Source organism: Callithrix jacchus, chromosome 9 (genome assembly GCF_049354715.1).
Source record: "Callithrix jacchus isolate 240 chromosome 9, calJac240_pri, whole genome shotgun sequence".
Taxonomy (NCBI): Eukaryota; Metazoa; Chordata; class Mammalia; order Primates; family Cebidae; genus Callithrix; species Callithrix jacchus.
The window spans coordinates 106,706,403-106,732,981 of record NC_133510.1 but is presented as its reverse complement, the minus strand read 5'-3'; the positions used below and the strand labels follow the sequence as shown (position 1 = coordinate 106,732,981).

General features: G+C 44.6%; 1 protein-coding gene across 1 annotated transcript in view; it reads left to right on the top strand.

Moving 5' to 3' along the window:
• Positions 1-25,752, top strand: part of NT5DC3 (5'-nucleotidase domain containing 3) — a 65,852-nt gene extending 40,100 nt beyond the window's left edge. Inside the window, exons 5-14 of the mRNA XM_002752916.5 lie at positions 2,695-2,785; positions 4,267-4,404; positions 7,345-7,405; positions 7,816-7,918; positions 8,056-8,157; positions 12,094-12,175; positions 13,785-13,871; positions 15,828-15,968; positions 20,812-20,876; positions 23,082-25,752. Coding sequence (XP_002752962.2) covers positions 2,695-2,785; positions 4,267-4,404; positions 7,345-7,405; positions 7,816-7,918; positions 8,056-8,157; positions 12,094-12,175; positions 13,785-13,871; positions 15,828-15,968; positions 20,812-20,876; positions 23,082-23,334 — 1,123 coding nt within the window. The 3' untranslated portion in view covers positions 23,335-25,752. The remainder of the gene's footprint in view (positions 1-2,694; positions 2,786-4,266; positions 4,405-7,344; positions 7,406-7,815; positions 7,919-8,055; positions 8,158-12,093; positions 12,176-13,784; positions 13,872-15,827; positions 15,969-20,811; positions 20,877-23,081) is intronic.
• The last annotated feature ends 827 nt before the right edge of the window (positions 25,753-26,579 follow it).

Here is a 26,579-nt window from a genome sequence, read left to right as displayed (position 1 = left end):
TTATGCGTTAAATACATTTTTTAAAAAGCCAGCCCACCCCAAACAAGTCATTAGGAAGCCTTATACCTTAGAGGTTTAAGAGCCTGAGCATTCAGAAAGGTCACTTCTCTTTAACCCCAGAAGGGGTCTCGAGTGAGAGAAGGTGGGAAGAAAGTATCCGTCTATCAGCTTAGTTTGTTTCTAAGCCATGATGCAGGTCCACAGTCCCTACAGCAGGGTGAAATTTATGATGTTTGGCCCACAGGAGTGAGTGCTGCCGGATGGGTGGGGGGTGAAGAGGGGTCCCCCACCGCAGCCCTGTCTTTGTACCTACATTTTAAGTTCTTACTAGGAACCTTGTGAAAAGCTGGGATGGCTCCCATCACAGCCACACTGGTGAAACCTCTCTACAGTGCTTCCCGTATGCCAGCTGTTCTATATGTAGTAGCTCCTGCAATCTTCTCAGTGACATCAGGAAGTAGGCACCTTTGTAGTTCCCTGCTTTAAGAATGAAGACTTTGAGACCTGAAAGGGATAAATTACTTGTCAAGGTGATATCCCTAGCGATTAAGGGAGCGGGGAATTTGAGGCCCTGGCAGACGCATTCAGGTCTGTGCCCTAACCTCGTGTTTCTCACACGGAGCAGCAGGGCAAAAGGAGCTTCCACTTCGATTTCAGTGCTGCTCGAGGCTGCATTCAGATGTGGCTGCACAGTCTGCCTGTGTCTGCTGCAGTTGTGTGTGACTCTTTGTTTGATGCAGCTGCCTCTCGGGGAATTCAGCTGGCAGATTTCACTGCTGCTTCTGAGCTGCCATTTGGTTGCCTCACTCTTGTGGAGGCAGCCTGGGTAACTGTGCCTGTGCCTTAGGGGCAGCAGTGGCTTCCAAAGGGTAGAGAAATAACTCTCACCTGGCCTAATCACTTTACTTTTTATATTTTCTCTCTAGTGTTAGAGCCTTAGCAGTGTGGATACATGACTGCTGCTTTTCAGCAAGGGCTGATTTCCAAGGTCACTGCCTCGAATGATCTGGCCTAGTGCCAGTGTCTTATCTGATTTCTGGAGCAAAGATAAAGGAAGTCCAGTGTTTCTGTTTTTTCAAAGGCCAGTAGTTGTAGCAGGTTAATCAAGATCAGCGGCAAAATATTAATCCACTCAGATACTTTCTAAGGTAATGTAGGTGATGGAGATGGGAGGAAAGAGGTTGAAGTGATCTTTTAACTTTACATATCAAAACATAAATGATATCGTACATAGGTTTTACTGTGGATCATGTGGTTTTGTATGCTAAGCAACCTGTTGTGTTAGTAACTAAAATTCTTCTTGAATTATTCATACTCCTGTGATAGCACAGTGTGACATTTCCTGTACCATTCATTCTGTAGTTTCCTAAACATTGGTGTCTATTTCTCAAGCACTTTCTCCTCCACAGAAGGGGTGGAAGAACAGGTGTTTCCCCTCCTGACACTTAAGAATAGATAAGTCCAGGTGAACAGGTGAAGGTACCTGCTCAGGTCACTGGTGGCAGGGGCAGGAGTGAAACCCAGACCACTGACTTCACAATCATTTTTTGTTTTTTTCTGCATGTGGAGGAGCTGGATTCATTTGCAGATTTCAGAGGCAAACAGATGGTAGAGGAGGAAACTGGCCTTCAGTGTCACAAAGCATCCGGGGTCATTTCCTCTCCAAGGTGGTGGTGCCATTGGACTTCCTGCCTCATGTCATGAGTTCACTGAGCCTTGGGTGTGGCAGTTGCCATTCTCAGCACCTGTATTAGTCTATTCTCACACTGCTGATAAAGACATACTGGAGACTGGGTAATTTATAAAGAAAAGGAGGTTTAATGGACTCATAGTTTCACGTAGCTGGGGAGCCCTCACAATGATGGCAGAATGTGAAAGGCATGTCTTATATGGTGGCAGGCAAGAGAATGAGAACCAAGTGAAAGGGGAAATTCCTAATAAAATCATCAGATGTTGTGAGACTTAATTCATTACCACGAGAACAGTATGGGGGAAATTGCCCCCATCATTCAATGCTGTCCTACCAGTTCCCTCCCACAACACGTGGGAATTATGGGAGCTACAATTCAAGAAGAGATTTCGGTGGGGACACAGCCAAACCAAATCAGCACCTGTCTTAGGCTAGAGTATTAGAGGGCAGGAGGATGTCTGATGGAGACAAAAACGGCCCGTCTCTGCCCTAATATATTAAATACATCAAAAAAAAAGCTAGCCCACCCCAAAGCAAGTCATTAGGAAGCCTTATACCTTAGTGGTGTAAGAGCCTGGGCCATAGAACCAGAAGGCCTGGGTTCTAATCCTGACTCACCACTTCCTACCGTGGTGATCTTCAACAACGTACATGACCTTTCTGTGCTTCAGTTACCTCAGCTGTAAATGGGAAGAATAATAGTGCCTCCCCCCTAGGATTGTTCAGAATTACAGGAATGACTAGGTGTAATTCATATCTGGCCATGTAGTGTTAACTATTAATATTATCATTATTATTCCTGCTCTTGTTACCAACAGAACAGCAGTAGCAGTAAACGTAGTAGCATCTTACCTGATATTTGTAGCATTTACTTGTGGCACATTTTGTCTCATAGTGATGACAGTGTCTCGCACCTCAGTTGAAAAGTCCCAGCACTGCACAGGGGTGTGAAAAGCATTGGTCTCTCTAGTTGAGCTCTTAAGTGCACCATCTGATTTTTCCAGAGGCCTCAGTGTTGTCCCTGATGAAGAAGTCATTGAAATGTACGAGGGGTCCCACGTGCCCTTGGAGCAGATGAGCGACTTTTACGGAAAGGTAAGGAGGAGCACTTTATTCATTTAAAGCAGCCTTTTTCCTTCTTGAAATGTGGCCTTGTCGAACTTACCTACTGTTCCTGTGGAATTGGCAGGAAATACGAGATTGTGTGTTGAGACAGACTAGTGTGTGAAGGGGACACCCCCAGGTTCTTTCATGATCCTCCTTTCTGAAGCCCCACCTGATGAAGGCTCTTTTTGCCCATGTACCTACCCCGTGTGCCACTCCATATCCAGGAATGTCCCTAGTTTCTGGATGGGGCTCCAGAACAGTTGGGGCTGTCAGTGTGACAGCTACTGCTTCCCGTGACGATGGCTGTGAATGCCAGAGATTGGTGGCTGCACAGCCACCCTTTTTGCCTTCAGGGGAACCTCTGCATTTCTAACTTCTGTGGTTCTCTTTCCACTCAGAGTTTTTGCTTTTTGTCTTATTAGATGAATTCACACACTTGCTTTGTCAAAATGAAATGGAAGATGCCCAGTCAGCTGGTAAACTTAGTACAGATGGCCCCTCACTTGCAATGATTCTTCTTAGAATTTTTTGACTTTACAGTGGTGCAAAGCCATCACCATTTCAACGTAAATTACAGTATTCAGTAAATTATTTGAGACACTCAACACTTCATTTAAAATAGGCTTTGCTAATGGAGGCTAATGGAAATGTTCTGCGAATGCTTACGGTAGACTAGCCTGAGCCATGATGTTCCGTAGGTTAGATGTAGAAATGCGTCTTTGACTTACAGTGGGTTTATCAGGATGTGGAGAATCTATAGTGTAAATTGCAAGCATTCAGAGAAAGGCTCTTTTTTAAGCTCAAATATGGGCCATGAGGGCGTGCTCCAGTTCAGGAGAGTTACATGAGTTTTTATGTCATTATGGGCAATAATTTGCTGGCTTTTCTCTGTATTTCCTGAAAGAGTATGAACCGGAAGTGGGACTGAGTACACGAGAAATCGGAAGGGGAAGGGTGATTAGACCCTGAGGGAAATTAGGATATTTCTGGCGATATCCTAGTTATACTTGGAGTGAGACATCAGCTCTGTTGTGAATGATAAGGAACAAAGGGAATGTTTTACTTTTTTTTTTGAGATGGAGTTTTGCTCTTGTTGCTCAGCCTGGAGTGCATTCATGCGATCTCCGTTCACTGCAACCTCCACCTCCCAGGTTCAAGCGATTCAGGCATCCGCCACCCTGCCCAGCAAATTTTTGTATTTTTAGTAGAGATAGGGTTTCTTGATGTTGTCCAGGCTGGTCTTAAACTCCTGACCTCAGGTGATCCACCTGCCTTGGCCTCCTAAGTGCTGGGATTACAGGCGTGAGCCCATTTTCCTTTTTTATTATTAGAACTTTCCTGTTTTGTGGAGAGGGCTTTAAATAGGAATCTCCCTTAGTGAAAAAGTCTTCCTGCTGTTCCTGGTGCCTCCTGGCTCTGCCCCTGGCCTGGGCCCCTGTTTCTGAAACATCCTTCCTCCCTGTCTGCAGAGCTCTCATGGAAACACGATGAAGCAGTTCATGGACATCTTCTCCCTGCCCGAGATGACCCTTCTGTCCTGTGTGAATGAATACTTCCTCAAGAACAACATTGATTACGAGCCTGTGCATCTGTACAAAGATGTCAAGGTTGTATCCACAGGGAGATCACAGTGCTCAGTCTGTTTCAGCTTTCAGTGGGAGTCACAGAACCATGAACTTCTTTTCTAGGTTAGGTGTTTTAAATAGTCTCTTAGCTGGCAACTTATATGCAGTTTAACCTTGAACCGTATATAAGAAAGATGTTGCTACATCAGGAGAATTGGAAATCAGTCAAGATTTTTATTAAAACGAGATGGTGCTGACACTGTTATCTCCATTTTTGATCCTTTCTTACCAGAAGGCCAAGGCCAGGGCTGGTGCATTTGGCCAAAGGGATGAAGGGATGGAAGTCCAGCCCATACCCACTCACCCCAGAGTCTTCCTGAGCAAGGGGATGCTGCTGCTTTTTTTTTTTTTTTGAGACAGCATCTTGCTCTGTCACCCAGGGTGGAGAGCAATGCACAATCTTGGCTCACTGCAACCTCTGCTTCCCGGGTTCAAGTGATTCTCCTGCCTCAGCTCCCAAGTGGCTGGGATTACAGGTGCCTGCCACCATGCCCGGTTGATTTTTGTGTTTTTAGTAGACACTAAGTTTTGCCTTGTTGGCCCAGGCTAGTCTCCAACTCTGACCTCAATTGATCCACCCACCTCAGCCTCCCAAAGTGCTGGGATTACAGACTTAAGCCACTACCCCTCGCCAAGATGCCTCTTCATCACGCAGAGAGGTTACATTCAAGCTCTGTACCACTGTAGTTGCCCAGAGGGGATGCCTTTTTCCTTTGCCCACAAAGGTTCCATGTGGCTCTCTGAAGCCCTGCAAAGCCATGCAGGAACCTAATTGAGGGGCGGTGGATGGGGTAGGGGGATGTAGACAAATGTAAATGTTTACCTACACATACGCAGAGTCCTCACTTAAAGTTGCCCATAGGTTCTTGGCAACTGTGACTTTTAATGAAACTATGTACAAATCCTTGAATAATGCCAATTTCAGTGTCATTTTAATGTTGACAAGGAAAAAAGTTGATTTTGCTTTTTGTCGTTTCACATAGAGTTGCAGTTTCTAAGAACCTGCTGAAGATGTTAAGGACTTACTGTACAAATAATTTATATTTATAAATTTATTTATGCACTTTAATTTGTTATATTTATGTTTATATATTTATATATGTCCTTTAAGCTGTATGAACTTTTTAATACTAAAAAAGTTTATATGGATTCACATAGTCCTAAATATATGTATTTTAAATTATATTTTTGTAGAGATACATGTTTACACACTAAAATATTTTTGTTATATGTATTTATAAGTAATTTTAAGTTTTGGCAGCCCTGAATCCTGGGTTTTAGGAAGATAGAGGATGAATTACAGTTTCTCAATATCAATGTAATATTATCTAAATTGAATTTAGATATTTAGTATCTGTCCTTTTCGTGTGCACAGATACTTTGTCTTTAAAAATCTTTAAGAATCACTTGTAGCAGCCCTGTGCATGGGTAAGGTGAGATGTTGATTTGAAAGCTCGGTTTTTACTGCAGGTATTACTACCACCAAGAGCAAATACTCGTGTAGAGTTTACTAGGTCCCAGGCACTGTTCTTATGAGTACTTTAGGCATGTTAACTTGCTAAATCTTCTTAATAATGCCTTGAGGTAGGCACTATTCTTTATAGATAAGGACATGAAGCACAGTGAGGTTGAGTTACTTGCCCAAGGTCACACAGCAGAGCCTTGATTTTAAATCAGGCAATCTGACTTGCATTTAACTACTGCCTTCTGTTGCTGGTATGAAATTGAATCAGCTTGTGCTGAAAGGTTGAAATTGCAGTCCAGAAGGGGTCACTCTTTTTTTTTTTTTTTTTTTTTTTTGCCAATCAGTTTGAGCTTATGAGGTTGCTTAGGTTAGCCTTGAACTGATGACCTCGCCTTTGCGAGCGCCATGACCTCCGGCGGGAAGGGGTCACTCTTAACAGAAATCACCCAGCAACAGTCTGAGTAAGGCATAGGCAGTTTTGGCTGCAGCCCTGTCTCCTGTTCCTGGCCATAGAAAGTTTCCATAGGCCTTTAGGAATGTCACCAGGTAGAGGCCCTGTGCAGTGTCACCTGCCAGCTGTCATGCTGCCACACTCCTGAACCCACAAAGGGTTTAACCACTTCCTTTTCCTCTCCCTGGACCAGATCTCTGCCTGAGCTACAGCCTCACTGCCAGTTTGTTGCCCTACTGGTGGCACCAAAGAGAGAGGAGGAAACTGTTAGCTATTTATCTCTGCCTCTCCTCCTGTGTTGCAGAATTTGCTCTTGGGGTCTAGGGACGGAAAGGGTACAAAGATGAAAGAGCAATAACTCCCTTTGTCCAGATGGCTTGGAATCATTTGCTCACAATACTATATAGAAATTACTGTCTAGGCCGGGCGCGGTGGCTCATGCCTATAATCCCAGCACTTTGGGAGGCCGAGGCGGGTGGATCACGAGGTCAAGAGATCGAGACCATCCTGGTCAACAAGGTGAAACCCCATCTCTACTAAAAATACAAAAATTAGCTGGGCATGGTGGTGCGTGCCTGTAGTCCCAGCTACTTAGGAGGCTGAGGCAGAATTGCTTGAACCCAGAAGGCAGAGGTTGCAGTGAGCCGAGATCGTGCCATTGCACTCCAGTCTGGGTAACAACAGCAAAACTCCGTCTCAAAAAAAAAGAATTACTGTCTATCATGGGGACTTTATTCAGAATTATTCACAGAAATGACCTCTCCCAAGCACTCTTTTGAAAATTGCCACCACCACCATGGAAACTTTTGCTTTTCACAAGGGGCTGCCTATGAAGATGGACCAGAGTTGGCCAGGTGTAGTGGCTCACGTCTGCAATCCCAGCACTTTGGGACACCGAGGCAGGCGGATCGTTTTGAGACCAGCCTGGCCAACATGGTGAAACCCTGTACTGTTACTCAGCCTCTCTCAGTTGTATTTTCACTGATTAAAAATGTATCTTTTGCAGGATTCAATTCGAGATGTCCACATCAAAGGAATAATGTACAGAGCAATTGAAGCAGACATTGGTATGTGCTCAGCGTTACCACGGAGAGATTTGCAGCCTGTTTCTTGTGCAACCGTGCCGGCATTTTACTTTGCATTCCAGGTGCTAAGCAGGGGCTGCATGAGTGCTCTGTAAGGACTTGGCATCCTGGCATGTTAGCCGTCCCCTTTGTCCTGGAACTTGACGTAATTCTGACTTAAAAGGAGAGGCACTGGCCGCTATAGCCGTTTAGTTTCCACCTAGACTGAAGAGGCAGGGTCTTTGTGACTGGTGCACCAGATATACCCATGTTCCACTGAACAAAGCTTCTTTAAGACTTTTATTCCCTCTCCTGTGCCTAGGAATGCTGGGCCCATACCCCCATTGAGAAAGTACTTGCAGGTTGACCAATATCATGCTGAATCTGTGTGTGAATTTTTCTCTTGCTCTTAGAAAAGTACATCTGCTATGCTGAGCAGACCCGCGCAGTGTTGGCCAAACTGGCTGATCATGGCAAGAAGATGTTTCTCATCACCAATAGCCCCAGTAGCTTTGTGTAAGTTGCTCTGTGTTTCATTGCTAGCTTCTGGCACACTCTTTGTATCCCATTTGTTTTAGCAGTTGGAAAGAGAAAGTTACAAACATAGTTAATCCCTTTAATGTTAGACTAACCTGGCTGACTTGTTGCCCTAGGGACAAAGGGATGAGGTATATCGTTGGGAAAGACTGGAGGGACCTGTTCGATGTGGTCATTGTTCAGGCTGAGAAGCCAAACTTCTTTAATGATAAACGGAGGTGAGTGTCTACTTTTCTGGGGGACTAGATTTTATTCCTTTGCTGCTGTGAATATATAGATGGTGTGTCTTGGTAAAATACAGTTGCGAAATCATAAGAATGGGAGATTATAGCTTTTGAGTTTTAACTCTTCTAGCAAGGAGGGTGATATGTATGTAACAGACAGTTTGCCTACATTGAAATGGTTCTCAGTTCAACTTGGGCTGCTTCAGACCCATGAGTTAGTGTTGAAGAAAATGATTGGCAGCGATGAAAAAGCCACACTTAATATCATATAGTAAATTAGATCTTTAAATGCAGACACATCGTGGGGCAAAAGAAAACAACAGCAACAACAGAGCTGCCTGTTGGGTGGCTCTTTAAATAGAGCTCTCATTGGTGCATTTAAAATTGCAGTTGGATTTTGCAGAGCTTCTCTGCAACACAGATTTTATATCACGTAGAGTTAATCTCTATTATGTCTTAATATCTTCCTGCCACTGTAGCCATGGGAATGCGGAAGCAGGGAAGTTTCAGGTTGTGACAGGGACAGAGTGTGCAGTTAGTATTGAGTGGGTAGGGATCAGGGAATGCTAAGATATCTTTTAATGTGTGGGACGGGCCTGTTCACCAAGAGTTGTTTCTTGCAAATATCCATAGTGTTGAGAATCACTGCAGTAGGGTTCTAAAAAAAAAAAAAAAATAACTCATATTTGTATAATAATGGCCAGTTTTTGAAACAGTTTTGCCCCCATGTTTATTCTATAGCTGGTAAGCAGGTATTTAAAGCATCAGACTGTGGTACCCTGCAGTTAGTGCTTTAAATTCGGCTTGTCCCAGTTTTCCAAGTGTCACAGTGACTCCAGGAAGGAGAGGCAAAACAGCCATGTGCAGGGACTGAAACATGCTGGGTGGGATTCAAGAAAATGAAAGAAAAACTAGAGTGTGATGAAAAACAGCTGTAAGCTATGGCTTGCTGCTTTGTCACTATTTTGTCCCACTAACTGGTGACCAGAGTCATCACAAAGACAGTGGCAAGGGAGTTCATACATGGGACAGCCCCAAACCATCCCGTGATGGGTCTGGTTGGGATTCCAAAGAAAGAAGCACTAAATGCTAGGGCCATCAGTCCAAAGTGCTTATTAGAGGAATGGACTTACAGAGTGGGCTGCGGCGTATCCTTTGGCACAAGGGTCCCCAACTTTTTTGGCACCAGGGACCGGTTTTATGGAAGACAATTTTTCCACCAGGTTTGCGGGGGTGCGGTGATAGTTTCGGGATGTAACTGTTCTACCTGAGATCATCAGGCATTAGATTCTGATAAGGAGCACGCAGCTTAGCTCCCTTGCTTGTGCAGTTCACAATAGGGTTCCACTCCTATGAGAATGTAATGCCGCTGCTGATTTGCCAGGAGGTGGAGCTCAGGTGGTAATGCTCGCTTGCCCACTGGACACTCGCCTTCTGCTGTGTGGCCCGATTCCTAACTAACCGTGAACTGGTTTGGGTCTAGTATCTGCAGCTTGGGGTTCGGGGACCCCTGCTCTGGCAGACAGGAGAGAAAGGGATGTTCTGCCTAGGTGTGTCTGCCAGAAGGGGGTCAGGATGTGGAGTTTATTAGAGGGTTTAAGGAATTTGGCTCCAGGCCAGGGCTAGTTTCTTCCAGGGTCTTGGGAAGCAACATCAACACCTTTATCAGTGCCTGGGAGTGTTGAAGCACCCAGAGGAAAACATGTACCTCACTGGGTCAGAGTGGTCAAAGGCACTCCTTCTAGAGGAAGAAGTCGGGGAGATTGGGGGCCCTGCAGTCACTGATTCGATGCCCTCACCATTTTCTTAGTAGATTCTAGGGTGTGGTCAGGAGAAGGGCCCTGTCTTTTCACCAGAGAGCTCCTCTGCTTTGTCGTATTTATGAAAAGTGAGGGGGCATAGTCTGGGACTCTTTTCCCTGGATGGGGGAACAGGGTGTCTCAGCCCCCTCCCTCCAACAACTATTTTGTCTTTGTTCTGGAAGCCTAGGATTAAGAGCTGAATAATTCTCCGTCTGTATTCATCCTTGTGTTATTTATAATAATGAAAGGTCAGAAATAGCCTGACAGCCCTACAGTAGGGGACGCCTAGTTAAATTTGGAATAGCCATATGAGGGGGTGTTATGCAGTCATTAAAAATGATTTACTTGGGCCAGGTGCCATCATTCCCACCTATAATCCCAGCACTTTGGGAGGCTGAGGCCAGAGGATTCCTTGAGCCCAGGAGTTTGAGACCATCCAGAGCAACATAGGGAGACCTTGTCTCTACAAATAATTTAAAAATTAGCTGGTCACATCTATGATCCCAGCAGTTTGGGAGGCCGAGGCTGGCAGATCACCTGAAATCAGGAGTTCAAGACCAGCCTAGCCAATGTGGTGAAATTCCATCTCTACTAAAAATACAAAAATTAGCTGGGTGTAGTGGCACGTGCCTGTAATCCCAGCTACTCAGGAGGCTGAGGCAGGAGAGTCGCTTGAACCCAGAAGGCGGAGGTTGCAGTGAGCCAAGATTTGCACCACTGCACTCTAGCCTGGGTTGACAGAGTGAGGCTCTCTCTCAAAAAAAAAAAAAAAAAAAGAAAAGAAAGAAAATTAGCCAGGTATGTGGTGGTGCATGCTTGTAGTCCCAGCTATTTGAGAGACTCAGGTGGGAGTGTCACATGAGCCTGGGAGGTCGAGACTGTAGTGAGCCCTGATTGTGCCACTGCACTTCAGCCTGGGCAACAGAGTAAGACCCTCTCTCCTAAATAAATCAGTAAATGAATAGATAAGTATTTGGGGAAAAAAATGAAGATGTTGTATTACTGTAAAACATGATGTATTTAAGAATATGTAATCACTTGGGAAATTGCTCAGAATATTAGAGAAAAAGGATATAAATTAGTATACACAAAGTGATCCTCATTTTATAGTCTGAAAGAAAGATACATTTTATAAAAAGACTGAAACGTGAACTGAAATGTTAAGTGTATATCCCTGGTGGGTCCTGGAATTCTGGGTTGCTTACCTTTTCTTATTATATTTTTCTGCATTATGATTAGGCAAAAAATCATCTTTTTTTTTGGTAAGCTTATTTTTACCTTAAGGCAAACAAACTCTTTGGGCTAGCACCCTCAGGGTGAAGAATGAGGCATTATCCTTACTTCCCAATTTCCATCATAAACTAGTGCTTCTGGTCTTCTGATTTGCTTTTGATCTAGAGTGGCTTAATTTTAGGTATAAAGCCAGATAAATATACTAAGGCAGTATTTCCATAAACTTTTCTTTATAAAGAGGTTTTCTGCATGGTCAAATAGATCGGGGAAATCTGGGTGAAAGAAAGTTTATTACAGCAGGGTTTTTTGGGGCCATCAATAACTTTTTAAGAGGGACATATTTAATGCATGGTATTTTCCAAATTTATATGACCCTGGAATTTTATTTATTTATTTTTTGAGATGGAGTCATTCTTGTTGCCCAGGCTGAAGTGCAGTGGTGCAGTCTCTGCTCACTGCAACCTCTGCCTCCTGGATTCAGTGATTCTCCTGCCTCAGCCTCTGGAGTAGCTTGGATTATAGGTGCCTGCCACCACGCTTGCAGTGTTTCTGTTTTTAGTAGAGATGGGGTTTCATCATGTTGGCCAGGCTGGTCTTGAACTCCTAACCTCAGGCGATCCACCAGCCTCGGCCTCCCAGAGTGCTGGGATTACGGGTGTGAGCTACTGTGCCTGGCCCCTGGAATTCTTTTTTTCATGAAACATCTTTGGATCCTGGGCTTCACATAATTTGGGATATACTGAATTAGACCAGGGAATGTGGTGGTAGTTTCAGTTTCCGAGTTTTTTTGGTTTTTTGCAGGGAGCTACTTCCTGTGATCCTGAGTAACTAGTATTTCGTAGAGTGGATAGCCTGTACTACGCCATGTCATAATGTTCCCCGTTTTTCTTGATAGGCCTTTCCGAAAGATGAATGAGAAAGGTGTCTTACTCTGGGATAAAATTCACAAGTTGCAGAAAGGCCAGATTTACAAGCAGGTATCTCATGACCAGCTTCCCCTTTTTGTTGCTTTGCTTTGTGGTCGGTAATAATGCTAACAGCTGATGTTCATTGTGGCTTACCATGTGCCTGGCACAGTTCTGAGTGATTCCCATGAACTGACTGACTATAACTTGGTGGTAAACTTAGGTTTAAGTCAATATATTTTCAATATGCTAGTATCTAAACTTATGCAAAATTGAACAGTTTTTTAAAACAAAATTTTTAAGGCATTACTTTCATAGTGTATGACATTTAAGTTGCCAGTGGTAAGAATTGGACATTTCTCTTTAAGGAACACTTACTCGTGGCCTATTATTCACTCAAATTACTATTTTCTGACAAAAACATATTTTGTACACAGTTTTGTGGGATTTTTTTTAGACGGAATCTTGCTCTGTCACCAGGCTGGAGTGCAGTGGTGCCATCTTGGCTCACTGCAACCTCCAGCTCCCTGGTTCAAGTGATTCTCCTGCCTCAGCCTCCTGAGTAGCTGGGATTACAGGCGCCCGCCACCATGCCCAGCTAGTTTTTGTATTTTTAGAAGAGACCAGGTTTCACCACGTTGCCCAGGGTCGTCTTGATCTTCTGCTCTCATGATCTGCCCACCTCAGCCTCCCAGAGTGTTGAGATTTATAGGCATGAGCCACCATACCTGGCTTTTTTTTTTCCAGTTTATATTGAGACAAGGTCTCGCCCTGTCTCCCAGACTGGAGTGTAGTGGCATGAACATCACTCACTGTGGCCTCAACCTCCTGGGCTTGAGCGATTCTCCCACCTCAGCCTCCCAGTGGCTGGGATCACAGGCATCCACCACCATGCCCAGCTAATTTTTAATTTTTATTGTTTCGCAGAGACAGGGTCTTGACATGTTGCACAAGCTGGTCTTGAACTCTTGGGCTCAAGCGGTCCTCCCATCTTGGCCTCCCAAAGTGCTGGGATTACAGGCATGAGCCATCACACCTGAGCTGTGCACAGTTTTAATGTATTTTGGTGTCATAAGAGGCTTTCAAATGTTTGAATGAATTTGTGTTGCTGACCATTCTTATGTTACTAAGTTTCATTAAAAAAGATATTAATATATTCTTGATGGATATATAACAATCTGCTGGATTTGGCAATGAGTATATTTTCAAGGCCTTGAGAAAAACAGCTCTGATAGGGCCATTTTACTTCTAGGAAGTTAGCCTAAGAAAATTATTAAGATAGAGGTAATACAACTTGGCTATGAGAATGTTTATCATGAAGTTTCTTACAAAATAGATAATGTAAACTGTACAACATCAGGGAGTTGGTGAAATGAATCACGGTACTTCCCAGCTGCTGTCCTTACCTGGTAGGTTAGTATTTACTGACATGGAAAGATGACTACAGCGTGTTAAGTGTAGAAAGATAGTTACAAAGAAGTGTGTACAATATGAATCCTTCTTGAACAGCATGTTTGACATAGGGAAAGATTTCCCATGGAAGTGCTTTTATCTTTATATTTTGATATTTAAAATAAGTTATAAAAACAAAAACCCTTTTTAAAAGTTTTTAAAAAATATTTTGTACTGTGGGTGGGACAGGCCATCCTAGTGTAATAACTGTAGCTTTCTCTGATTGCAGGGTAATTTATATGAGTTTTTGAAGCTTACTGGATGGAGAGGATCCAGAGTGTTGTACTTTGGTGACCATATATACAGTGACTTGGCGGTGAGGGGCCCTTTTTTCCTTTGTTGGGGGACAGATGTGTTAGTCTCACTTGTTAAAGAATGTATCTTTTATTTAAGGCCATCGTCATGCTCTCATACGACCTAGAAGTAGGCTGCATTTGTCTAATGTCTCATTTCTTTTTACAGAACAGAATGGATCATAGCTGTGAAAAAGATAGATAAATATTTTTTGGAAATGATGGGAATAAGCTGTTCACCCAAAGAGTTTATCAGAATAATCTTTCCATTTAAATATTAAGAAATAACTACCATTGTTCTTTTTCCCTTTATCAATGCATCAAAAAACATAAATAAAGTCCACCTTTAAAAATTTGCCACCATTGGGAATATTGAAAAGAATGTGCTGTAGGTTTTCATGTATTATGGGAGAAAGAAATGTTCAAAGTCTTCAAGAAACTGAACCAGTGGGCTGGGCGCAGTGGCTCACACCTGTAATTCTAGCACTTTGGGAGGTCGAGGCAGGTAGATTACTTGAGCTCAGGAGTTCGAGACCAGCCTAGGCAACACTGTGAAACTCTGTCTCTACTAAAAATACAAAAATTAGCTGGGCATGGTGGTACACGCCCGTAATTGCAGCTACTGGGGAGGCTGAGGCAGGGGAATCACTTGAACCTGGGAGGCAGAAACTGCAGTGAGCTGAGATTGCGCCATTGCACTCCAGCCCGTGCGACAGAGTTGAGACCCTGTTAAAAAAAAGCAAAAACAAAAACAGAAAAGAAATTTTGAAACCAGTGAAGAAGATGGGCATCCTCAGCCCTCTTACACTCTTACATAGGGCTTAGGATTCTAGCTTTAGGTGAGTAGCCAGACTGAGCCTTTAAAACTGTAAATCAGATACCACTTCTTCCCTTAAAACCCGAAAGCCTTTCTTTCTCCCTCAGAGTAAAAGCCTGAGTTCCCATGGTTGCGCACTGGATTCCTATGGTTGCCCCCTGGATTTCCCCTTCCTCAGCCTACTTCTCTGAAGATACCCTGTCTCTGCCTTCTCTTTTGTCTCCTGTAGGTTCTCTGACTTGTTGATTCTTAACATGCCACCCTCCAGCATGTTCCTGTCCTGGGGCCTTTGCACTTGCTGTTCTTCAGCCAGAATCTCCCTGCTCCCACATATTCGCATACTCTCCCCAACCTCGTCCTTGTATTAGTCTGGTCGTCCTACCTACCCTGTATAAAATGCAAACCTCCTTGCTTCCTCTCCTTTTCCTGTTACTGCTTGATTTTTGTCCCTTGTACTTATCCCCACCTGCCATTGTGTATTTTACTTGCTTATTTGTTGTCTGTATTTTTCATGAGGGCTGGGATTTCTCAGTTTTTTGTTCATTGTTTTATCTTCAGTATTTAGGGCCTGACAGATAGTATTGCTTGATGAGTATTTGCCAAATGAGAAAATGACCATTTAGTGTGATGATTGTTTGTCTTAGATTTCCAGGACATAGCTGATACTAGATATTCTGGTCTGTACAACATTTGGAATGGAAAATTTGATCATGCATGCTTATGTTGTATGTGATCATTCCAAGTCTGAGATTCCATGCTTCTCCATAACCCAGAGGGCCTGGCACACAGAGGTCTGTGGATGAATTGAATGAAGACCTTTGGTAGCAGTTAGGTCAAGCCCCTTTCCGCCCCTGACCTCATTTTTTTTTTTTTTTTTAAAGAGACCGTGGTTAATGATTCCAGACCTGGTATTTTTGCAGGGGATATGACTCAAGGCAATTATTTCCAGAACAGAAACTTTCTTGGGATGAAATGATCGAAGGCTGGGGTCAAATTAGTTTTAATTAAATGTAATTCATTGAATTCAGCTTGGTTAATAACTAACCATTACCATCAAAAAGTTTAAATGTCTGGGAAATGTTTCCCTCTTATGTCTGGGAAAATAATGGTAGTTTAGATTCTGTTGAGACTGATGTTGACTTTTCGTGATCTCTGTGATCAGGATTTGACCCTAAAGCACGGCTGGAGGACTGGTGCAATCATCCCGGAGTTGAGATCTGAGCTCAGAATCATGAACACGGAGCAGTACATTCAAACCGTGGCCTGGCTGCAGACCTTGACTGGGTTATTGGAACAGATGCAGGTTGGGGTTTTTTTTTTCCTTCTCACTGTTTCCGTAAGCCTGAGGTTACAGAGTTGCTTCTGATATTTTCTGCTTAATTGTTGTAAAGTATGAGGCTTAAGTTGTTTTCAGTAGACTGTGGAATAATGACTGGGGTTGTTTTGCTTAGAGAGTCTGTGGGACCTGTGTAAATACAGGTGTTTGCTCACATTCCTCTGTCAGTGAAGATCCACTGTGCTCTCTTCCACACTGAAGCCCATGGGGAGCGCTCCTGTGGGGTACTGGGATTCAGGAAGCCCTGCCAGTGCTTGAGTCTGTGCTGGTTTTGCCTGCGTCTGCCACGGTGGGACTTCGCCATTCTGGGCCTCAGTTTCCCCAACTGTGACATAAAGGGCCCTGTGGATGGAACACTTCAGTCTAGGCCCCATGGCTTACTGGAGAGAATCTCAAAGCAAGAGTGAAGATCCTGGGGTCCAGCCTCAGTTGATTTTGAGGATAATACCTGCAGTTTGCTGGCTTACTGGAGTTCCCTAGCAGTTACTTCCTTGTGTTAAGTTAGGCAGCCAGTTTTGGCTGGTTAGTGAGGAATGGCAGTTTTATCAGTCATTTCCTGGCCCATGGAAGCTGCCTCTCTCTTGCTGCTGTATCCCCTTAATTCTCCATGTGTCCCTTTCCTTTCCCGTTCCTTGAGGCACCTTGCTTTCTCCCTGGGTCCAGCTTGCCTGGGCTGTACACATCTCAGCATGGGTGCTGACATTTTTAGGATAAGGGCACAGATGCTTGCTCTCTTGGTGAACACACCTGCAACCTGTGGCCTGTTGCCCATGCCTGCCCTCTGGCTTTGGAAATGGGCAGGGAACTGCCTTGCCAGCCCTAGCTGGCACTCCATGTGGGGGTGGCTGAGCAGTGAGATCAGGTAGGGCTGTGAGTGACAGGCCAGATTCTGGCTCCAGGTGCATGCATTCCAGAGCATGGGGCCCTGCACGTCCCCTAGGCCTTGTTTCCAAATGCACTGGGCTCCATTAGTTCTTGGCTCTTCTCTAATGAGGATTTATTGTTTCCCTTACTATGCTTGTCTGTGACATGATTTTCTAAAAATATATGGCATCACTTCTGACTTAATGTAGTTTAGAGTCTGTGTGTGTATGTCATACACTACTAATAGTTACTTTTTATGTGCCACACACTGTGCTGAGTGCTGGCTTTATACACATCGCTCATTCAGCTGTCCCATGCCAGTGGGTACAATTTCCCCATTTTCTAATAAGGAAACAGGTTTTCAGAGGTCAGGTACCATTTATGTTTGAGATCATAAAATGATGGGGCAAGGCTTGAACCAAGGCCTGTGTGGGCCCCAGGTCCATTCTTTGGTGCACTGCTCTAATGTGCCTCCTTGGTTTAGAGGATGGGGGTGTAGGCAAGGACTTGACACCCTCAGTGAAGTCTCTGTGACCCCGGCTGCTGGTCATATGTACAAACACAGCTGCACGTAGATGGCATCACTACATGTTAGCTTTGGGAACAGTTTTTTTTGGGTTTCATTTTGTTTTTCTGACCTGTGTAAAAAGTTGATGATGAAGGTATGTATGTTTCAGAGAATGGAAGTGCTGGAAGTATTTCTGTGATTTGTAAAATTAGTTATACAGGGCATAGGGTGAGGGAAGGAAGAAAAGGGAATGAATGTTTGCATAGCCAACCCGATTTCACAGGAGAGAAAACAGACTGCGAGATATGTAACTTTTCCAGAGTCACAGTTCTCAGTTGGCAGAATCAGGCTGTGTAGAAATGTCCTAAGAACTTACTGTGTTCTGGACACCGTGACCTTTAAGTTCATTTCATTTTCACAGTAACTCTTTGAAGTAGGTCCTGAAACATCACTCCCATTTTACTGATGAAGACCCTGAGGAACAGAGGAGCTATAAATTGTCTAGGGAGGGGTGATGCTGGCGTTTACACAGCGGCGGCCTGACTGGAGGTGCAAGCTCCACGCGTGCACCTATATTGCCTTGGGTTCTGGCACTTTGTAGAGAGTTCTTTCAGGTTGGACTCACTAGGATATAAAGGTGTGTAGCTGCTAACTAAAGAAACATCTGCATGAATGTCCTAGCTCACTGTCTCCCTCTTCCTCAGTGTTCCTTCAGAAAGTTACAAGGTATTCCACTGAGTCTGTGACAGATGTTTCTAGAACTCCCCCTTGGGGATTGTTTTCAGAGCATGTACCACATTATTTGGACAGTTTTCTGAGGAGAAAAATTGGTCCGCTGAGATTGAGTTTGATTTTTTCAGAGCCAGCAGAGTGTCATTTGTTTGATGTTTTTTTTCTTCCCCTTTTGAGACAGAGTCTTGCTCTGTCGCCCAGGCTGGAGTGCAGTGGCGTGATCTTGACTCATTGCAGCCTCTACCTCCAGGTTCAAGCAATTCTCCCCTCTTAGCCTCCCGAGTAGCTGGGACTACAGGCGTGTGCCACCACACCCAGCTAATTTTGTATTTTTAATAGAGACAGGATTTCACCATGTTGGCTAGGCTGGTCTCGAATTCCTGACCTTACAGAGTGTCATTTGGAGGCAAATCTAATGAATGAGATTGAATAGAAGTACATAAATTTTGGTTGTGATTTGGTTAGCTAGCCTTGAGGTGCATTCCAAAATGGCTGTGGTTCACGGTAGTGGTGCTGGCACTGGTAGATGCTTTTCAAGTGACCAACCAGTCAGAGGCCACATTTTGACCACGGGTCAGCAAGCTTCTGCAGAGGGCCACATGGTAAATATTTTAGGCTGTGCAGGCTGTAGGTTCTGTTGCAGCTACTCACCTCTGCACTTGGAACACAAAAGCAGCCGTGGACAATATGTGAATGAATGGTTGTAGCTGTGTCCCAGTAAGCTTTATTGGTGGGCGCTGAAATTTGACTTTTGTCTAATTTTTACATGTCATGAATGTCTTTTTCTTTTGAGACAGTGTAGCTCTGTTGCCCAGGCTGGAGTGCGTGGTGTGATGTCGGCTCATGGCAACCTCTGCCCCCCAGGCTCGAGTGATTCTTGTGCCTCAGCTTCCTGAGTAGCTAGGATTACTGGTGTGCACCACCATGCCCAGCTAATTTTTTTGTATTTTTGAAGAAATGGGATTTCACCATGTTGTCCAACCTGATCTTGAACTCCTGGCCTCAAGTGATCCACCTGCCTCAGCCTTCCCAAATGCTGAGATTACAGGCATGAGCTACCACACCCAGCCTGTCATAAAATTATTCTTCTTTTGATTTTTTTTTCCCCCAACGATTGAAAAAGAAAAACCCATTTGTGAGCTCATAGGTTGATAGAAAAATGGGCCAGTGGCTGGACTGATGTAGGCTGTTGCACTGGCTAGAGTGTAATTAATCTTTCTCAAGCAAGGGCAGAGATACACAGCCAATCTGTTTTGCTGTGAAGAGCTGATTACGCCCATGAACAACCGCTGGAGGTGGAGATGGCTGAAGTGCCTGTAGGATCATTCTCTGTGGGGCTTTGGTTAGTCTTTTCCATTGTGAACGACCCACTTTAGAGTGCATGGTTTCACTTGAAAGATTAGTGGTAACTAATGAACACATACCATCTTTGAAATACTTTAAAGTGGATTTCAGGACCAGAAGTTCTTGTTTTATGGAGTTTGACCTCGTAGGGGGACAGAGCTGGACAAGGGGGTGGGCACAGGGAGAAATCTTTTTTTGATGGGAGAGACTAGAGGATGTTTGACAGCTGATGGGGAGGATGCAGGCGAGAGGGTTGTTCCTATGAGAGAGCTGACAAATGGTGGGAGAGGTTCATGGCAGGGCAGCCAGGAGGGCACCCCAGGCAGCTGCTGGGTGCTCCGTGGGAGGTAGGGCGTGAAGGCGGCACTCAAGGTCCCTTTCCGGGCATGCATCCCTGGACTCCATTTCCTGGGGCCTTTTTCCTTTGCACGTCCCTTCAGCAGCCTCCGGCTTCAGAGTCAAGCTGTTGAACTGAGCAGATGTGATAAACAGAAGGTTCTTGGCTCCCATGTCAAAAGCAGATGGTTTGCCCGCTTGGTATTTTCCTCCAGGTTCTAAGGTTACCCCTGTGGTCATGAATTGCAGGGAGCCCGCCTGTTCCCTGCGATCATGTGCACCTTGGATTCTGTCTGGCCTCAGTGTTTCTGTTTAGCCACAAGAACCTTGGAGGGAGACTTGTGAGATTCCATGTGTTAGATCATGGGCAATTGGCATTTTCTTTTGGTCTTTCACTCATATTTTGGCCCACCAGAAAATGCTCTGCTTTTCCTTCTCATCGAGGTGTTTCACCTTCTTGACTTTTGCAGAACATAATATTAAATTATAAAGTTTAATTCGTTTATAATCCTACTTCCCTTGTACAAATTAAAACAAATTTTTATGTTAATTTCCAAATGCAGGCACATACTTTGACACTTACAGTTAGTGGGTATATATGCTATTTCCACTTAATAATGTTTGTACACATGTATATATTATGTATAATAGGTAACGTACTAGGTATATGTACATTACAGTTAGTACACATGTATTTATCACCTACATGTTTTATGCATATGTGGCTATATACATGCATTATGTTTATATGTAGTCTTTATAATTTAATAACTTCATAATATTTCATCTTAATTTGTTAAACCACATTTCTAATGTTGGACATTTAAAACTATTTTTTATTAATGAAGAAGGCAGGGTGTCAACTGGAAAGTCTGAAACATGTATTATTTCATGCAGGCACCAACCTTTGAGATGTAAAGGAATAAAATTTCTCCTAGAAAAGCTGCTAATTAAAAAAAAATTCTCATTGCCTAATGAACTTATTTGAAATCAAAACAGTTGTAATAATTCGCTTGCATCTTGCAGGTTCACAGAGATGCTGAGTCACAGCTGGTTTTGCAGGAGTGGAAAAAGGAAAGGAAGGAGATGAGGTAAGAGTGGCCTGTGTTGAATGTGGCGAGTCCACCACCCTGTTCTGGCTGTGCTGGGCCTACACATGTCACCCAAGGCCAGCCTGAGGCATAATCTTAAAATAGCCTTTTTTAGCTCCAGGTGTGTCTGCCTCCCTCAGGATCCAGAATCAGCTACCTGCTGTTGGTGACATGTGACATTTCCTTGAGGCCAGCTGTCACCCCTCTTATTTCTCTGCCCTTGCCGTTGAAGGCCTTGGGAGAAGGGAGCCTTTTTATCTCATGCATCCTCCCTGCCTGCCTGACCTTCCCATCTGGGCAGCTGGTGGCCCAGCTGTTAATAATGCTGGCGGCACAGTGTGGCTGTTGGGGCAGCGCTGGATTTGGCCTCTGAAGCCACAGTGAATTCTTAGGGCTCGGAGACCCTGGTGCTTATCTGTAACCGTGACTATTGCAAGAATGTGCCATCGGTAAGCAGGATGTTAACTGGTAAAGAAAGCCTCTCTGCTGTGAGAAAAGTCTGGTGGGTATCTGCCTTAAGGGAGCCCCTACTGACAATCATGCTTCCCTAGGCGGTTGCTTTCCATGTTGACACCATTTACGTGAACTTTTCTGACTTTGCACATGGCCTTTTCCAGCTGCTGGCTACAGCTGTCTCTGAGTCTTGGAAACAGTGGTTGCTGTGGGATTCTGGCCTCTCAGCAGTGGGCAGCCTGACCTGAGGTTGCATGTGGTGGTGTGCGTGGGTGGGGACAGGGCGTGGAACGGGGGCAATGAGTCCATTCCTCAGATTCTGCAGAAGCCAGTGCTGTATCGCATTTTGTTCGTCCTCCTCACTCAGGGTGTTGACTGTCTGAGTCTTATTCTAACTGCTGCTAACTAGTGGCTTTAGCACACGGTTGTGTAAAGGACTATATTTTTTTCTGTGTTGGTAAATGACTTATTAACAGTCAAGTAGTCTTCCTTTGTTTTGCTGGAATACTCTGTTTGTAGGGTTCCAGCCATCAGAGAGTGTGCCTCCTGTGTATGTACGATAGGGATGTTGATATAGACATACGTGCACATAAGGATGACTGCAGGGGCCTATGGGCCTTGAATAGGGTGAGCAACCTCACCTTCGAGGAGGCCAGGAGGCCCTGAAGTATGTAATGGATGGGGGACATTTGCATCACATAAAACAATCCTTAATTCCTCAGACAGCTGAGCACGTGAGAGTTTACAACATGCTTTTATTTTGCTTACCTTAGTTCTCACAATAACCTTGTAGAACAGGGGGTCTTGATCCTTTCTGTAAGGGAAGTTGAGACTCCTAAGAACATTCTGTATTCCTCCGTGTACCGTTGAGAGCAGCTGCTGCATCCCGTGTATAGGTTTGGGAGATGGGGCATGTGTATGTAGAGAAGTGTGCACAAGAATCTGGAGCCTTGAGACAGTTAAGAGGGAAAATGTTGCAGAATCACTTTGATGGATGGAAAGATAGGCTGACTGACTGACTGACTTCCTCCCCTCCCTCCCCTCTCCCAGCCCTCTTTTTTTCTTTTTCTTTCTTTCTTGAGATAGGGTCTCATTCTGTCACCCAGGCTGGAGTGCAATGCACAGCTCTCTGCAGCCTCAACCACCCAGGCTCAAGCGATTCTCCTACCTCAGCCTCCTGAGTAGCTAGAACTATAGACACACGGCACCATGCCTGGCCAATTATTTTGCATTTTTGTAGAGACAAGGTCTCACTAGGTTGTCCATGCTGGTGGTCTAGGGCTCAAGTCCACCTGCCATGCCTGGCCCAGACTGTTTTTGTTTTTGTGTTTTTGAGGTGGAGCCTGGCTCTGTCGCCCCGGCTGGAATGCAGTGGCATGATCTCTGCTCACTGCACCCTTCACCTCTATGGTTCAAGCGATTCTCATGCCTCCTGGGTAGCTGGGATTACAGGCCTGGCTAATTTTTGTATATTTAGTGGAGATGGGGGTTTCATCATGTTGGCCAGGCTGGTCTCGAACTCCTGGCCTCAAGTGATCCGCCTGCCTCAGCCTCCTAAAGTGCTGGGATTACAGATACGAGCCACTGCACCTGATCCTAGACAGTTTCCTTAATTAGAATTTGGGCCTGTTCTAGGCTAACTTTTTTGTAAAATGAGTCTTATTTTTTTAAAAGTGATTTTGATTTCAGTAGTTTAAAAACAAGCCTTTTTGAATCATTCTCTATTGTTTTGCTTTTTTATTGCCCCTTCAGAGAAATGACCAAAAGCTTCTTCAACGCCCAGTTTGGAAGCCTTTTCCGCACAGACCAAAACCCAACCTACTTCCTGAGGCGCCTTTCACGCTTCGCTGACATCTACATGGCGTCTCTGAGCTGCCTTCTGAACTACGACGTCAGCCACACTTTCTACCCCCGGAGGACTCCACTGCAGCACGAACTGCCCGCCTGGTCAGAAAGGCCCCCCACCTTCGGAGCCCCTCTCCTGCAGGAGGCCCAGGCCAAGTAGCTGAGGGCCCCTGGGGTAAAAGCCAGAAACTGACTGCCCCTGATTGGCAGGCATGACGGGGTTGATGTCATGTGAGTCTGAGTGTTGCTTTTGGAAAAGATACAGATATGCCTTTTGATATTTATTTTGTACCTTATGGAGAATAATTCTCCCAATGGTTAAGATGGGAGCTAGCTGCCGACCCCTCTGGCCTTCCCCGCCATGCAGGGCTGAAAGGCAAGCTTCACATTGGAACTCTGATTTCCCCTTTTTGTTTACGGAGGTCCTGAAACTGACGTCAGGTTTTCTGGGATGGGCGAGACCACTCGATGCCATCTCTGTATTCCAGCAGGTCAAGCTTGAAATGCTTCTTGACTCCTCCATGGAACATTTCTTGAACATGTATGGGCAGTTCATTGGGGGCTGCAGGGGCACAGTGACGGGCAAAGATGAACTGCTTCCAGAAGGCTGATTTAGTGGGCTCCACAATGGCAAAGTGCTGCCATGAGTTGCAGAGAGGCCCCCCTACCTCCAGTGGTGGCCGGTTCCCAAATCATTTGATATTAAGGCTTTGCCATTCTGGCACCTTGCATCAAAGAGAACACAGCCTCCCTGGAAGGACTTACGTGAGAAAGAACAAGAGAAATTGCAGCTCCTGGACCTTCTAGTCCTCAGTATGTGGTTCCTGTGTCCTTCCCAGCAGAGAGATGGGCAGGAGAGAGGAGATGAGAGCTCTGGTCAAAATCGCCTTCTAGCTAGCGGAACAGCCTTCTGGAGAACAAGATTGCAAGAAATGAGTGGGTTTGAAGAGCCAAAACGTTTGTGGTAAGTCTCCCAGGAGCATGTAAAACCTGGACACACCACCAGGATGGTGTTCATGGAAAGAAAGAAAATGAACCAGGAAAAAGCATCTTTGAAATGAAGTGCTGTGCCATGGCACCCACTCAGTTGAATTGGAATCTTGTTAAAACATGGAATTTACCAGAAACAGTCCTTGTCTAGATGGAAACAAACGAGATCCCTGCTTCTCTGTGAGTTATCAACTGAGAGGTGCTTGGATTTGCCAGGGGAGAAGGAAGGTGGCCATTGTGACTTAACCATCTCCAGCCTTCTCCTCTTTGATTTCTCTCCTGCGGTGTTTGTGTGGCTATTTGGGAGTTTGTGCAGGGTTTGTTTGTTTTTGGTCTTTTAGATGTCTAAGGTGGGAAAGGGCGAAGGACATTGAAGCCAGGAAATAGATATGACCTAGCTAACCGAGCTTTTCTTACTTCTTTCTAAGGGTAGTGCAAATGGCATATATTCCTTTTGTTGAAGGGAGGAATCCTTAATTGCATCTGCATTTGTAGTATCCTTCAACATAAAGTGCATATTTACTGCACTCTGAGTGCTATGGGAATGTCTGCTGTTATTAGTTATGATGCTGCTAATACTATTTTAATTGCATAGGCTGTATAAATACTTCTGTTCAGATTAGCCTGATCTAGTATTGCTAATACTCATTTGAAGCTTTTGCGGCAATGTGCATATATTCCTAAATCTAAAGGATGGCAGGAATGTGAGGGGAGCTTGTGGAGAGTGCTTGCTTATTCAACATTTTTATTGTGATAAATGTTTGTAACCATCTATCGATGAAATGCGAGCCTGGCATTCCATGGGCTCCTTGCCAGATGGCAGAAACTTAACGAGTTACATAGCATCCTTCGTAATGCTGCTTGTCACAGGTGGGATGTACTTGTGACATTTTGCTGTATTTAACTATAATGGTGAAGGTGACCCTTTAAATCCAATAAGGTTTCCCGCATCTTTTCTTCTATATTTTATTATAAACACAGGCACAGTAGTATGTTCTGTTTTTGGAACAGGGTAGGCATTTTGTTAATTGTTTGCTTGCTTCTACGTGTTTTCACCATCTGGGTGTACTGAAGGCTGACATTTAATGGGTGTGTGTTGTGCCCAGAACTGCTGGGTGTTGGGGTTCTAAAAGAATGCGCGGTGCTCTTGGATTCAAGTTTCTGCTTTGGAGAAGCAGATCGAGGAAGTAGGTGTGGCTTAAAAATAATTCTTGGTTTTTATCTAATCAGATATCATTGGTTACCTACGAGGTGCCAGTTATAGGGTGTTTTGTTTACTCAAGAATGAAGTAGAACTATTTTTAAAACCTCTTTTCATGAGTGTTTAGGTTAGGTGACCTAGGCTTTGAAGGAGAAAAACATTTTCTGGGTATGAATAATAAGTTTTATAATAATTCCCATTTAGAAGAATTTTAGTCTCTCTGCCATTGAGCTTGGCAATGTTGAGATCTCCCATGTGGCCCGGGCACGGTGGCTCAAACCTATATCCCAGCGCTTCGGGAGGCTGAGGGGGTGGATCATGAGGTCAGGAGTTCAAGACCAGCCGGGCCAAGCTGGTGAAACCTCATCTCTACTAAAAATACAAAAATTAGCCGGATATGGTGGTAGGCACCGTAATCCCAGGAGGCTGAGGCAGAGAATTGATTGAATCTGGGAGGTCACGGTTGCAGTGAGCCAAGATTGTGCCACTGCACTCCAACCTACGTGAAAGAGTGAGACTGTCTCAAAAAAAAAAAACGATATCCTGTGTGACAGAAGCTGGGCATCTGGGCCACCAAGCCTTGCTGACTGTGTACCTTTGCAGACTGTAGACCATGTCGGGGTAGTAACAGGGCTGAGCACAGTCCATCCCCATGTGAAGGACGGAGGCACATCCCACTTTATTATTAATCCTTATCTATGCTCAGTTGGGACAGATTTTAACTTGTCACTGTCATGATTTTTTTTTTTTTTTTGGAGACAAAGTCTCGCTCTGTTGCTCACGCTGGAGCACAGTGGTGCAGTCTTGGCTCACTGCAACTTCTGCCTCCCAGGTTCAAGCAATTATTGTGTCTCAGTCTTCCAAGTAGCTGGGACTACTGGTGTATGCCACCACACCCTGCTAATTTTTGTAGTTTTAGTAGAGAGGGGGTTTCACTATGTTGGCCAGACTGGTCTTGAATTGCGCCTGGCCTTGTCATGACTTTTTTTTTTTTTTGAGATGGAGTTTTGCTCATGTTGCCCAGGCTGGAGTGCAGCAATGCGATCTTGGCTCTCTGCAACCTCTGCCTCCCGGGTTCAAGCGATTCTCCTGCCTCGCCCTCCCAAGTAGCTGGAATTACAGGTGCCCGCTACCACGCCCAGCTAATTTTTTATATTTTTAGTGGAGACAGGGTTTCCCCATGTTGGCCAGGCTGGTCTTGAACTTCTGACCTC